Source organism: Polypterus senegalus, chromosome 15 (assembly GCF_016835505.1).
Source record: "Polypterus senegalus isolate Bchr_013 chromosome 15, ASM1683550v1, whole genome shotgun sequence".
Classification (NCBI taxonomy): domain Eukaryota; kingdom Metazoa; phylum Chordata; class Cladistia; order Polypteriformes; family Polypteridae; genus Polypterus; species Polypterus senegalus.
The window spans coordinates 81496935-81512647 of NC_053168.1; the positions used below are offsets into that span (position 1 = coordinate 81496935).

A 15713-nucleotide genomic window follows, 5' to 3' on the forward strand; every position below is an offset into this window, starting at 1 on the left:
CGGGTGGAACAGGTGGCACGGGAACAGCATGAGAGGGAGTCATACAATCACCTGGGCAGATGTTTAGAAGCTACAACAGACTGGCACAGGAGGTGAAGACTCCGGAAGAGAATTGATAAGCAATACAATTGCTCTGGCAGGAGCTGTACACATGATCCAAAAGAAAATGATTCATTAGACCTGGGGCCTCATGTATAAACGGTGCGTACGCACAGAACGTTGCGTGAGAACTCTTCAACGTTCAAATCCCGATGTATAAAACCTACACTTGGCGTAAATCCACGCACTTTTCCACGGTACCTCATACCTTGTCGTACGCAAGTTCTCCACTCGGTTTTGCAGACTGGCGGCACCCAGCGTCAAAGCAGTGCTACTGTTCCTGTGTGGTTACACCTTATTTTCCTGACGCGGCTTTATAAATACACTGAAACTAACTGCATATTGTTTATTAGTGTAATACATCTGATTGTAATTAACTTGTAACAATATAATGGTAGAGGGAACAGCCATAGTATTCCAAATACCATAACTGCTTTAGCGTTGTTACTCTCACTTCTTCTTCTTCTTCTTCTTCTTTCAGCTCCTCTTGTTAGGAGTTGCCACAGCAGATCATCTTTTTCAATATTTCTCTCACTGCACCACTCAGAGTATTTATATCACTGTATCTGAGTGTGAATCACAGCAGCAGCTGATCGGAAAGGGAATTATCGGTATACAGCTTCAAGGACACGCTGTCTCAGCCACTGCAAAATGTTTTAAAGCCTTTCCTGTACGGACCTCGCGGTTCAGAAACAGAAACGATATCATGTATAAGGTGAAATTCAGCAAAATATGTTTATTAAATTATACAGATAAAACTTTAACTTCATTTAAATAATCTATATTCTTCACTGGGAGTGTCGTTGAGGATAGAATAATTAAACATGTACTACGAAGATATTTCAATGTTCTTTAAACGTTTTAAAGAATCGGCGCTAAGCTTACAGATGGCTTAACGTCTATTACAGAGCTGATTGTATGGCGATCGGTTACTTGGGGAAAGAAAAGCACTGACTGCAGTGACGGCTACGCCAATATATATTGCATATAAAACAGAAAGAGAAAATAACAACACAGCTAAAAACACCGACAAATTTCGGCAAAAGTTAAATGCTTGTGTCATGAGCACGAGGCGGCTATGCAGCCATCCACTGTGCATAAGCTACCTTACTGACGGGCGGGCGAAGGAGCCACCGATTCTTCCTCTGCCCAGTGCCACCACAAGCCTAGAGCCGCCCCTGATTGTACTGCTGCAATAAATGATTTCATCAAAGTGAAACACATGTTTAATAACGTGCTTTAGCTCCTATCATCATGAAAATGACATCTCAGTATTTTAGTTATTCAGAGAGCTGTAATATCATGAATGTAATGGACTCTGTGTCCAGTTGGAGGAAAAGAGCCGGTTTAAAAAACAAGTAGTGATTCACACACATAGAGCACATAGAAGATCAAATACAAAACAAAGCATTTAACGTGCTACTTTAATTACGATGTGATTTGAGAAACTGGTTGATTAAACGATTTTAAGATTAAGTTTATGATGTTCTACTTTAATGACAAAATAAACTACGTGATTAAAGTGGAAATGTCGAGATTGAAGTTGACATTTTGTGCTTTTTCCTCACTGTGTCCCTTTTTTCTCTGTAACCTAATAAGCTTTCATATGACACTCAGACAGTGGGCTTACAACTCGGCTTTTCACGGCGACTTTGATATGTGACTTCTTTTTTATTTCCGGCACTGTGCGATTTGTGAATGTGAGCTTTCAAGTTTCTCCAACACGCTATGTCACTCGATCAACTTCCTTTTGTTGATTATACCACGGTTTATTTGAACAAATAGTATGTTTTTCATTTGCCTCCACTTGGTATTCGCTGAAATTCTTATATTTTCCCCCGTGCTTTTCCCATTGTCTTTTCACAGAAGGCTGCGCTTAAGGGCGATTTATATTGATTTGCATATTCAAAGAGGCGTAATTCTGGGAGGATTTGGGGCGTTACATAATGCGTGTGCACGAGCGTTAGTTTTCACGCTGATCGGGATTTATGTAACGGAAGAACGTGGAAGTTGAAGTACGCACAGATTCCTGCATCTGGATTTTTCTGTGCGTAAGCACATTTCGGCTTTTGTGCTTACGCCATGTTATAGTGCGAGTTCTACGCACGGCGTTATACATGAGGCCCCAGGTCACCTGCCACCACTGCTCGATGGTCCAGTTTTGACACTCAAGTGCCTATTATAGGCACTTTGGTATAGATAGGGGTCAGCATTGTGAATTTGATTGCTGTGACACATCGTGTGCTCTGACATCTTTATCTCAGCAATTTGGGCAACAGTAGCTCTTCTGTGGGAACAGCGTGGAGCAGTTGCTTCTTCTGCATCATGAACACCGTGTTAGACTTTCTAGAAATTGATTTTCCAAATCTTTGAGGCTTTGTTTAGGTTTCAACCTCACCCATCATTAGCCCATACAACTTGACAGAGTCATGAGTCTCAGGGCTTTTCTCAATTAATTCTCACACAGAATCCCAGCATAAATACCCTAGTTAGGTATTTATTGGAAATGTCTACATACAGTCATGTTTGCCTTTCCTAACTGCACGAAAGCAGCAGTGACTTCTTACCTTGCACTTGGAGTTTTGTAGCCATATGTGGCAGGCTGGCAGTCTGTACCATTCGAGTCACCTTCTGCGTATAGCTTGCCATCACACAGCTCGAGGTACTGCATGTTGAATGATCCTCAATCTCTTAAATCCAGCAACCCTTGTGCTAAATGAATAGAACAGTTCGGAATGGTGTGGCTCACTAACTGTATTTTGTACCACCTCTCCACATTTAAACTGATAGAATTCACTATTTCCTAATATTTCCTCTTCCAGCTTTGATGTTGGCGCAGGCCATGTGGCTCTTTACCCTCTAAACATTTTGAATTTTAGGAAAGGATTACTTAGCAAACATGAATTGTCCTTACAAATTGAAAGCTGTTAATGGTTTTGGATTTTTACCTCATCGAAAGGGGTCTGAAGCTCTTCTGCCAGCATTAATTGCCATAACCGGTAGTACCTTGAACAGAAAGAGAGGAGTGTCTCTTCATGACTGCACCAGCAATGACTATTTTAAGGATGCCTCCAGCTGGAGGTGGCACCTGCATCTGTACATTGTCAGCACTGCAGTTTGGTTCCAGAGAATTATTTCCAAAATCAAGAGCACCATGAACAGCAGCATGGCTTATTTGGCACTTGCATCTCATCCTCTCCAATTATTGGGGTACACATGCAGCTAAAGTTTCCTTTGGCTTTTCCTCATTCCACACACCAGTATTCCTGGATTTCACCCTGGCATATTGTTACAAGTTTAGTCCATTTTTCTGTTTTTGAAATTAAAGATGCATGGCCAGGTAAACCCAAGTTTGCTGAAATGAGTCCAAAGAAACATTGGGATTCTGGATACTCCTTATTGTTCTGCCCTGCATATACCAGGGTGTTGATTATTCTATCCCCTTCTTTATTGTAAGACAGTTTGTGTTACTAGTAAGAAATCCACTTAACACACCATTATCTGACATTTATGTTGTGAAACCATTTAACCTTAGTTATTTTTCCACCTACCACTCAAGCAGCCACTAGAAATGCTCTCCATCCAGTCAGACACTCAGTTCTCCCTTACTCCAACTCCTGCCCAAGACTTGAGCATTTCCAAGGGTTGTTTCTCCAAAGCCATTTTGATAGGAAACACATCCTAGCATTACTCCAGTGGCTCTTGGATATTTGAACTGTCCAGTATAAAATGAAAGTTGTGCTCGTGGAGAAGGCTCCATTGGGCTCATTTAGTATGGCACTGAACTCTCTGTCACTGCTCCAATTCTTCCTCTTAGGGGGACTCCTGTCCCAGTAAAAGTGCATTTTTCTGCAGACATCTGAAAACATAATTTAAGGAAACACAACAATTTTGGCATCAAAAAGCTCCCAGGAAAAAAACACACATGACATGCAGATTCTCAGTAAGCTTTCCAAGACTCCATTCCTCCATACTTTGCTATGTATTTTATATCCTGTTATACTTTAATATTGCGTTATTTACATTTGTGTACTTCATCATTATATAGAGAGTAATCGAAGACAAAACCTCATCCTTTCCAACACCACAGAGGTGGTGTAAAAAGGCCCAAGAGGCACCTGTAAGCACACAACCTCAATGACATCTGAAACAAGAAAAAAGGAAATTTTATATAAGTGCACAAAAAGAAGAAATTAAAATGACAGCATTTGTGAGTTTAGTAGGGGCTCTTGTTTTAAAAGATACCTGCAGGCTCCCTTGAATGGTGGCACTGAGAGAAGCACGGGTCAAAGTACAGCAACTGCAATGAATAATCCCTTAGAGTGGTGGGCCTGACCACTAGACCCATAATGTTCTTCTGTTTCAAGGGCCCCTCCAAGCCCCAACCACCAAAACAGGTAAGATGAAGCAATACATGAAACGAAGAAAAGATTATCATCATGGATGCATATACAATTACAGAATTAGAAACAGACAATGCATTATACACATAAATTAATACCAGAACACACAAATCACAGATGAATTCCACTCGCAAATAATCTCATACCATAAACTGCGATCAAACAAATAGAAGAGCAAGGTATTACTAACTTAGAGACCCAAACAGGAAACGACAGATGACACAGAGTACACATTACAGAATAGCAGACAATTCAGACACTGTTAACTACAAACCCACAAGGACTACATACTACACTACAAACTGACTGAGTACATGGAGTGATAAAACACAGCCAGTAGAGCTAAAACGCACTTGAACAGATCACTCTGAAACAATAAGGAGGATACAACTGGACAGGCCTGGGTGTGGATGGAGTTGAACAATTGGTGGTCTAAGAGGTTCATCACTTTGCACTGGGTACTTGTAGAGAAAGAGATGGACATTATACACAACCCACAATAGGTGGCAGGTTTTAGTCTTCTTAGCATTATGTTTTTCCCCAGAAAAAGAAGATCAAAATCTTTACAGTTCACACAAACATTTCTGTATCATTTCACATAAGACCTTAAATGTAGTATTGCTTTTTTAAACAACAGTAATGGTCTGATGAAAAGTTCAGATGAACAGAAACAATAAAGTCCAGTTTAGTGGGAGAAAACAAGGGGTGAAAAATTACAGGGGTTCAAGGTGTGCCAGAAGACCACCCAGCCGTCATTGGTCATTCTACACAACAGAAACATTCTTAAGTTGTTGGTTTTCAGGCTTCAGTGCAGTGGGTCTCATGGCAGGATGGGGCACCCAAATTCATTCAAAACCATAGGTTGATGCACAAGTCTTTAGTTAGATGCTGTTGGCAAAAAATACCACCCCAGAAGGCCTGGAAAAGGAAATAGAACTGTAAAGATTAATGAAGTTTGCAGATTCACACACTCTATGCATATCTACTTAAAGGTAGAACTCAAATGCAGGTACAAAACAGTCAAATAAAGTGGGATTTTAGCATTATCTTGGTGTCACTTTTGGCAAAATAATCCAGATTATTCTTGGTGTAAAACTGCAAAAGGCTACCGCCTGAAAACTTTACACACTTGTCTCTTGGAATAATCAGTAGACACGTATTAGATTTGAGGGTACATCTGAAAATGCAGGCAGCAGACACTGCGGAGTATAGGATGGATCAAAGAGAATTTAAGGCTTTATATGTCATATTTTAACGTCAATTCTAACGACACAGGTAACCAATGTAATGACACTAACACTGCTGAGATGTGCTCAGATTCTTTTTGTAATTAAGACAATTGTTGTTGTTGTTAACCCAGCCACAGAGGATGCACAAATCAGTGTGTTTCTTCATGCCAGTTCCAAGCCCGGATAAATGGGGAGGGTTATGTCAGGAAGGGCATCCAGTGTAAAATTTTGCCAAATCTGTAGGCAGACAACAATACAAATTTCCATATTGGATCGGTTAAGCCCCGGGTTAACAGCAAACCCCACCAGTACTGTTAGTCAACAGGGTGCTGGCGGATATTGGGCTACTGTTGGCCGATGAAGAAGAAAGGGGAGATGTGTTCGGAGCCATGAGGAGAGGAGGAATGTAAAGAGAGTGGAACTAAGGGTAGAAACTTTGAATGTTGGCAGTATGACAGGTAAGGGGAGAGAGTTAGCTGATATGATAGAGAGAAGGAAGGTTGATATATTGTGCATGGAAGAGTCTAATGGAAGGGGAGTAAGGCCAGGTGGATCGGAGATGGATTCAAATTGTTCTATCATGATGTGGATAGGAGAAATTTCTGGAGTAGAGGTTATTCTGAAGAAACAGTATGTCAAGAGTGTTCTGGAGGTGAAAAAGAGTGTCAGACAGAGTAGTGATTATGAAGCTGGAAATTGGAGGTGTGATGATGAATGTTGTTAGTGCATATGCCCCGCAAGTTGGGTGTGCAATGGATGAGAAAGAAGATTTTTGGAGCGAGTTGGATGAAGTGATGAACAGTGTACCCAAGTGACAGAAAGTGGTGATTGGAACGGATTTCAATGGACATATTGGTGAAGGGAACAGAGGAGACAAGGAGGTGATGGGTAGGTATGGTGTCAAGGAGAGGAATGAAGAAGGTCAGAGGATAGTGGATTTTGCCAAAAGGATGGACATGGCTATGGTGAATACATATTTTAAGAAGAGGGAGGAACAAAAGGGTGATGTACAAGAGTGGAGGAAGATGCACACAAGTAGATTACATCCTATGCAGAAGAGTCAATCTGAAGGAGAGTGAAGACTGCAAAGTAGTGGCAGGGGAAGGTGTAGTTACTGTAAGCAGCATAGGTGGTCTGTAAATTGAAGTTGGAGATCAAGAAGAGGAAGAGACTGAGAGCAGAGCCAAGGATCAAATGGTGGAAGATGATAAAGGAAGACTGCAAGGTTGAATTTTGGGAGAAGGTGAGACAGGCACTGGGTGGTAGTGAAGAATTACCAGACAGTTGGGGAAACTACAGCAGATGTAGTAAGGGTGACAGCAAGAAGTGTGCTTGGTGTGACATCTGGACAGAGGAAGGAGGAAAACGAAACCTGGTGGTGGAATGGGGAAGTACAGGAGAGTATGCAGAAGAATAGGATGGTAAAGAAGAAGTGGGATAGTCAGAGAGATGCAGAAAGTAGAGAAGAGTACAAGGAGATAACGCGCAAGGTTAAGAGAGAGGTGGTGAAGGCTAAAGAAAAAGCATATGATGAGTTGTATGAGAGGTTGGACACTAAAGAGGGAGAAAAGGACCTGTACTGATTGGCGAGACAGAGGGACCGAGCTGGGAAAGATTTGCAGCAGATTAGGGTGATAAAGAATAAAGATGGAAACGTACTCACAAGCGAGGAGAGTGTGTTGAGCAGATGGAAACAGTACTTTGAGAGGCTTATGAATGAAGAGAACGAGAGAGAGAAGAGGTTGGATGATGTGGAGATAGTGAATCAGGAAGTGCAACAGATTAGCAAGGAGGAAGTAAGGACAGCTATGAAGAGGATGAAGAATGGAAAAGCCGTTGGTCCAGATGACATACCTGTGGAAGCATGGAGGTGTTTAAGAGAGATGACAGTGAAATTTTCAACCAGATTGTTTAATGGAATCTTAGAAAGTGAGAGGATGCCTAAGGACTGGAGAAGAAGTGTACTAGTGCCGATATTTAAGAATAAGGGGGATGTGCAGGACTGTAGTAACTACAGTGGGATAAAATTGATGAGCCACAGGATGAAGTTATGGGAAAGAGTAGTGGAAGCTAGGTTAAGAAGTAAGGTGATGATTAGTGAGCAGCAGTATGGTTTCATGCCAAGAAAGAGCACCACAGATGGAATGTTTGCTCTGAGGGTGTTGATGAAGAAGTATAGAGAAGGCCAGGAGGAGTTGCATTGTGTTTTTGTGGGCCTGGAGAAAGCATATGACAGGGTTCCTCGAGAGGAGTTGTGGTATTGTATGAGGAAGTCAGGAGTGGCAGAGAAGTATGTAAGAGTTGTACAGGATATGTACGAGGGAAATGTGACTGTGGTGAGGTCTGCGGTAGGAGTGACAGATGCATTCAAGGTGGAGGTGGGATTACATCAGGGATCGGCTCTGAGCCCTTTCTTATTTGCAATGGTGATGGACAGGTTGACAGGTGAGATTAGACAGGTATCCCAATGGACTATGATGTTTGCTGATGACATTGTGATCTGTAGCAATATTAGGGAGCAGGTTGAGGAGACCCTGGAGAGGTAGAGATATACTCTAGAGAGGAGAGGAATGAAGGTCAGTAGGAACAAGACAGAATATATGTGTGTAAATGAGAGGGAGGTCAGTTGAATGGTGAGGATGCAAGGAGTAGAGTTGGTGAAGGTGGATGAGTTTAAATACTTGGGATCAACAGTACAGAGTAAGGAGGTGGCAGAGTTAAAGATGCTAATATTTGCTTTGGGTGTGACGAGGATGGGCAGAATTTGAAATGAGTGCATTAGAGAGTCAGCTCAAGTTAGATGGTTGGCAGACAAAGTCAGAGAGGCGAGATTGCATTGGTTAGGACATGTGCAGATGAGAGATGCGGAGTATATCGGGAGAAGGATGCCAAGGATAGAGCTGCCAGGGAAGAGGAAAAGAGGAAGACCGAAGAGAAGGTTTATGGATGTGGTGAGAGAGGACATGCAGGTGATGGGTGTAACAGAGCACGATGCAGAGGACAGAAAGGTATGGAAGAAAATGATCCGCTGTGGCAACCCCTAACTGGAACAGCCAAAAGAAGAAGAGAGCTGCTGGCTTGTGGTGGTTATGTTTTCTTCAGCAGCACCTCGCATAGGATAATGTGGATGAAAAAAGAGATATGATTTTTAAAATACACGTATCTGGTGGATAAGAACTGTTCATTTCAATTTGTAATGCTTCTTCCCTCACTACAGGTTCAGAACACTAAGAAGACCTATTCAATAACAAGAAAACACTGGTGAGTGACTAATTTTATGAGGAGTCAATCAGGCCAAAAATGTATATTTTTGTGCATAATCTATTGGTTGACATGTGAACACTATTGATTTGAGAATATTTACAATCGGTTTGCATGGTTTAAATGCTGCTTACATTCATATGAACTATACTGGTTCTTGTCCATATACAGTGGTGTGAAAAACTATTTGCCCCCTTCCTGATTTCTTATTCTTTTGAATGTTTGTCACACAAAATGTTTCTGATCATCAAACACATTTAACCATTAGTCAAATATAACACAAGTAAACACAAAATGCAGTTTTTAAATGATGGTTTTATTATTTAGGGAGAAAAAAAATCCAAACCTACATGGCCCTGTGTGAAAAAGTAATTGCCCCCTTGTTAAAAAATAACCTAACTGTGGTGTATCACACCTGAGTTCAATTTCCGTAGCCACCCCAGGCCTGATTACTGCCACACCTGTTTCAATCAAGAAATCACTTAAATAGGAGCTGCCTGACACAGAGAAGTAGACCAAAAGCACCTCAAAAGCTAGACATCATGCCAAGATCCAAAGAAATTCAGGAACAAATGAGAACAGAAGTAATTGAGATCTATCAGTCTGGTAAAGGTTATAAAGCCATTTCTAAAGCTTTGGGACTCCAGCGAACCACAGTGAGAGCCATTATCCACAAATGGCAAAAACATGGAACAGTGGTGAACCTTCCCAGGAGTGGCGGCCGACCAAAATTACCCCTAGAGCGAGAGACGACTCATCCGAGAGGTCACAAAGACCCCAGGACAACGTCTAAAGAACTGCAGGCCTCACTTGCCTCAATTAAGGTCAGTGTTCACGACTCCACCATAAGAAAGAGACTGGGCAAAAACGGCCTGCATGGCAGATTTCCAAGACGCAAACCACTGTTAAGCTAAAAGAACATTAGGGCTCATCTCAATTTTGCTAAGAAACATCTCAATGATTGCCAAGACTTTTGGGAAAATACCTTGTGGACTGATGAGACAAAAGTTCAACTTTTTGGAAGGCAAATGTCCCGTTACATCTGGCGTAAAAGGAACACAGCATTTCAGAAAAAGAACATCATACCAACAGTAAAATATGGTGGTGGTAGTGTGATGGTCTGGGGTTGTTTTGCTGCTTCAGGACCTGGAAGGCTTGCGGTGATAGATGGAACCATGAATTCTACTGTCTACCAAAAAATCCTGAAGGAGAATGTCCGGCCAACTGTTCGTCAACTCAAGCTGAAGCGATCTTGGGTGCTGCAACAGGACAATGACCCAAAACACACCAGCAAATCCACCTCTGAATGGCTGAAGAAAAACAAAATGAAGACTTTGGAGTGGCCAAGTCAATGTCCTGACCTGAATCCAATTGAGATGCTATGGCATGACCTTAAAAAGGCGGTTCATGCTAGAAAACCCTCAAATAAAGCTGAATTACAACAATTCTGCAAAGATGAGTGGGCCAAAATTCCTCCAGAGCGCTGTAAAAGACTCATTGCAAGTTATCGCAAATGCTTGATTGCAGTTATTGCTGCTAAGGGTGGCCTAACCAGTTATTAGGGTCAGGGGGCAATTACTTTTTCCACACAGGGCCATGTAGGGTTTGGATTTTTTTTCTCCCTAAATAATAAAAACCATCATTTAAAAACTGCATTTTGTGTTTACATGTGTTATATTTGACTAATGGTTAAATGTGTTTGATGATCAGAAACATTGTGTGACAAACATGCAAAACAATATGAAACCAGGAAGGGGGCAAATAGTTTTTCACACCACTGTATTATCTGTTTTTACGCAGACTATATCAATTTGTATATACATACCACTCGTTTGTATATGAACTATATTGATTTGCTGGAGTATGTTTCAGTACATTTGTTATTGGTTTGTGATTGAACTGCATCAGTTTACGCTTTCATGGTTTTAGTTTGTGTATGTACTATATTTTGCTTGCATTCTGTACTGGTCGAACAATAGATTTGTGTATACACTATATTGATTTCCTGCACATCTTATACTGGTTTTATGTGGGTAACAGGTTGCTTTTCTGCTTGAACTAATGTACTGTTGGTTTCTCCTACAGTACAATACCAAATTCACTGGAACCAGTGATAGACTCACAAATCAATGTAGTTCATATGCAAACCAATGATATGCATTTACAAACAGCTTTAGTTCATGGAGGTTTTCACTACAGATAGTGAACATTGAAATTAAGAGTACAGTGCAAGGGTTTTTTTTTTTTACTGCAATTTAGAACCATGGCTTTCCAATGGTACCTGGCTCCCAACACCCATGATCACAATATCTACTCATACTATCCATGCTGCAAAAGGTTGAACACAACACCTACAGTACTTTGCACTACCTGCCAGGGTACATTTTTCTAAAAAGCAGGATTAAGACAGTTTACTCCTGTAATGCTCACCACCCTACTAAATCAGTCACATCCACTTGTTAACCCATACCTTTCTGCCCCATTATTGGCTCCAACAGGCCCATGGCAAGGGCCTTTAGTTGTCCTATAAAGCTAATCCACTACTAGGCAAGAGTAACTGTTCCAGTATAGATCTTGGTAACATTTAGTCAAATGCTCATTGCCCTAGGTGAAGCACCAAGCCAAGGTAGGTTTCACTGTAGATTCTAGACAAATCATGTCAAAATTAAAATCTTCCACCCAAAGGCTGGACAGCAAATATTGAGCAGGAGGAAGAGGGGGAGGGAAAATAAACCCACATTCACTCCAACAAGGGGAGTTGGACACATTCTGGAGAATGTAAAGGTTACTGCCTCAAACACCACATTGCCCTTTCCTTTTGATTTTAAATTCTAATGCAAACTATGGTTACATCAGACCCAGCTTATCCATTAGTTCAGGGTGGAGGGGACAGTTGGTTGAGTGGCAAAACCACTTCACTGAAGTTCTCAAACCAAAGCCAGAAAGGACCTCTCAGTAGAGATCATGCAGTCTACACTATGAATTAGTTACTTACAGTCAGGCATTTACGCATTGAATCCCAGCCCAAAGGGTCTACTATATTGAGGAACAATAGCGGGTAGAAATCCTGGTCTTAAAGACAACAGGTGTAGTTTATAAACTCCCTAGAAAACCAGACTATACAGCCTATAGAATCAGATAGTCAAAATAGAAACACCCAAGCAGCCCTTCTTTTTGAAGTAGTTTTATTCATACAGGAGCTCAAACACCATCCTATCAAGGCAGCTTGCACAAAACAGCATTGATCAAATCTTAGCTCATCATATCAAGCTCCCATGGCAGTCTGAAACGCCTTCAGCACATTCTTCAGGGCTGTTTGAGCATCAGTTCCAAACCCATCAATCTTCTCTGCTGCTACCATGACAATGATTTCACTAAAGATCTGAAAAGGAAAATTACAATTACTCATTTTTATAGTTGCTAGGCTAATGAGGCTTAGAACAAAGTTATGGAAGATATGTAGGCACTAAAATCCCATTTAGTGACTCTTAATACCCTGAAGATAGTTATAGAAAAACCCTGTAGGCACCATCCAGTAGCATTTGGGACAGGTGTTCCTTTAAGGATCGATGCCTGTGCTTGGTCCAATATGAAAGTGTTATGCAATTGTGAAGACAAACCAATTGTGCAACCAGAAAAGCTTGATGCAAGAGCCAGTCTGTCATCAATACTACAGAAAAGGGCTTCTCCAAATTAACTTCCAGAAATAAAATCATCATACAAAACACCAAACCCACCACCACAACATTCTACTGAGCAATGCCATCAGATCAAGCCTTTATATCCAGCAATTACCGAAAAGTTCATCTTCTGAAACCAAACCTCACGACGTTGTGCCAGCTCCTTCACAAATGACTGGTCTGCCTTTTGATGTTGCACAAATTCTGTCAGCGTGGAGACAGCAATTTCCCCATGGGCCTGGAAGTCAGGATTGTTCTCCAGCTGCTCTTTGGAAAGGCCAGCAAACTTGGGGAACAGCTTCTGAGCATCTGGATGGGTCTCAAACAAGCTGAGGATATAGATGGAGGAGAAAGCAAGAAAAAAAACTATTGACCTGCAATATCATTGGCAACTCAAGTTAAATGCCAAAATAGCCCCAAAAAAAAACCACACACAACAAAAAAACACCCACAGCGATACACAGAAGACAACAGTAAGCAATTCAAGTTTAAGAAGTCTGTTTAGTCTAACTCAAAAGGTTCAGCCATGGGCTACATTGCACTTCGAACAGTAAACTAGGCTATTAAAAGTCAAACTATTCAAAACAGCAAAGGGTTTATGCAGTAGGAGAAATAAAACGTCACACGAAGTGTTTGAGATCATGAGCAACCACCAACGGAACTATTAAATCACTGCACTCACGCTATGCCCATTTAATACTAATACTGGGCAACTGAATAAAGAAGGCAACATTAAAGAATTTAGCCACAAACCAGCAAATATTTAACACTTTAAAGTTAATATAGAGAAACATTTCCAACATAAAACAATTAGAGAAATTCGTAAAACGCAAGGAAAAAACGAACCGTTGAAAAATAATCTCCCCATAGTATTTAGGATTAGCCTCCACTGGACCCCATAAACTGAGCACCGTTTTATAATCTTCAACACAAGCGGACATCGTGAGGAAGACAAACAAATGAATGCTGCTGAAACTCCGTTAACAACACAAAACACAGCCAGCTGATTGCCTACCTCCGCCCGTCCTCTTTAAGAACCGACGGCGACTCCGCCCCCTGAGCACGTGCGCCCTGCCAGCTGGAGAAGCCGCTGATTGAAGCGCCGAGACTCACACGGGCCCGTCTATTTAAAAGAAGGTCTGATAAATGTGATTTCCATTCAGGTGAAAATAAATACCTCAAGAGTATTCTTAACAGTTAAGTGTATGTTTTGATATTGTACATGGAATTAAAACCTCACACAGTCAAGGAAATCTGATTAGCTGCCAGTTTTAATTTAATTCTCAGTTCTTAATTACAGATTAAGGCTTTCAATTGAAGACCCCTTTTAATTGAACTTTTCTTCCCTTTCCTAGCACTTAAAACTGTTAATTATATCCAACTGATTTTATTTATATTTTTATTTTACTTGTGCATTATTTTTAACTCGGAATTGCAGTTACTCAAAAATATTATCCTGAATGTAAGAATACCCCAAAGTCTACTTTGCAGAAAAGCAGATATAAAATCCTTCTCTTTTGACTGCTTTCACATGTCTGTAAGATTTATGGCTTGGTGCTTTTGAAATGTTCACATCCATAGTTTCATAGTTTGATTTCAAACACTTTCACAATCCATTAATTATTTTACCTCCAACTGTTTAATTAGCTTTTTCTCTTCTTCATCTCTTTTTGTATTTTTTGTCTTTAATCGTTTGTCATCTTCCTCTTATTTCCTCTTTTCTGTAACGTTTGCTCCTATATTTGTAACATAATATTGACGATGAGTGGAACAGAAAAATTGGCAAAGGACAATGAATGCTGAAAGGCTGTGTCAGACCCCCTAGCATCATCACTAGTAGACATTAATCAGAACCAGAGAGGCGCCAAAGTATTGGGGAGATGTCTGAGTAGGTTAGTCAAGGATTGTTTAAACTAGGGAATGGTTTGCGGACAGGGAATCTACGACAGGCCAGGATTAAAACTGTACGTGATGGAACAAATAGTACTGTAAAAATAAAAATGTGCACTCAACATAAATTATAACCTAAATCCATCCATCCATTTTCTAACCCGCCGAATCCGAATAGGGTCACGGGGGTCTGCCGGAGCCAATCCCAGCCAACACAGGGCACAAGGCAGGAACCAATCCAGGGCAGGGTGCCAACCCACCGCAGGACACACACAAACACACCCATCACACACCAAGCACACACTAGGGCCAATGTAGAATCGCCAATCCACCTAACCTGCATGTCTTTGGATTGTGGGAGGAAACCGGAGCGCCCGGAGGAAACCCACGCAGACACGGGAGAACATGCAAACTCCACGCAGGGAGGACCCGGGAAGCGAACCCAGGTCTCCTAACTGCGAGGCAGCAGCGCCACCGTGCCGCCCTATAACCTAAATTGTAAGTGCAAAAGTAAAATATATAACAGATGAAAATGACTTGCCTTAATTCTGGAAGTATGAAACTTTAAACTAGTGAGTTGGATTTGCATATTTGATATTTTAGCAAACAGATACCTGTTTAAATAAAAAAGATGGGGATGGGTACATCACAGAGGAAAACAGAATGTTTAGGAAGGAGAGACAGAACACAAATGGAGGTGAGGTTGATGTTTATGTCAGCCAGAATTTAAATACAAGTCCTCTTCAATTAGAAGATGGGCACCATCTTAGTGGGGACATCTGGCTTCGTCTAGGAAGTATTAGGGATAGAGGTCATGTTTTAGGAGAGTGTTATATACCACCCAATGCAGACAGCAATTTTAATTCTCAATGTTTTAGTGATATTAAAAAAGCAAGTTTATAGGGGGATATTACATTTATAGGTTACTTTATCTACCCGAATATTAATTGGCCTAACCTTGAGAATAGCAGAGCAGCAGAACAGGAGTTTTTAAAAATGATCATTGATTGTTTTGTAATACAGTTTGTTAAAGTACCAACGTGTGTGGGGTACATGTTTTCATTTAGTATTTTGTAATAATAAAGATAGAATTAAGGATGTAGAGGGGATTGAATCACTAGGGTGAAGTGACCACTTCATCATACAATTCT

General features: G+C 41.0%; 1 protein-coding gene and 1 long non-coding RNA gene across 2 annotated transcripts in view; one reads left to right on the top strand and one right to left on the bottom strand.

Moving 5' to 3' along the window:
• The window catches only part of LOC120516040, a 38154-nt gene that overhangs the window by 4245 nt on the left and 18196 nt on the right, over positions 1-15713 (top strand). Inside the window, exon 2 of the long non-coding RNA XR_005630760.1 lies at positions 8949-8992. This is a non-coding gene — a long non-coding RNA (uncharacterized LOC120516040). The remainder of the gene's footprint in view (positions 1-8948; positions 8993-15713) is intronic.
• On the bottom strand, positions 12161-13691 carry LOC120516039 (myoglobin-like). The gene is made up of 3 exons (XM_039737475.1): positions 13519-13691; positions 12788-13001; positions 12161-12374 (listed from the first exon to the last, which is right to left on the bottom strand). Exons 1-3 carry the CDS (start codon positions 13611-13613, stop codon positions 12258-12260), a joined length of 426 nt encoding a protein of 141 aa, XP_039593409.1. The 5' UTR covers positions 13614-13691; the 3' UTR covers positions 12161-12257.

What these genes read in the sequence shown, in the direction of transcription:
- LOC120516039 (XM_039737475.1), bottom strand. Translation starts at nt 13,613, where the DNA reads ATGTCCGCTTGTGTTGAAGATTATAAAACGGTGCTCAGTTTATGGGGT. An exon ending in GGGGAGATTATTTTTCAACG is followed by an intron (nt 13,002 to 13,518) that starts GTTCGTTTTTTC and finishes CTATATCCTCAG; the next exon opens with CTTGTTTGAGACCCATCCAG. An exon ending in TTCAGAAGATGAACTTTTCG is followed by an intron (nt 12,375 to 12,787) that starts GTAATTGCTGGA and finishes TTTCCTTTTCAG; the next exon opens with ATCTTTAGTGAAATCATTGT.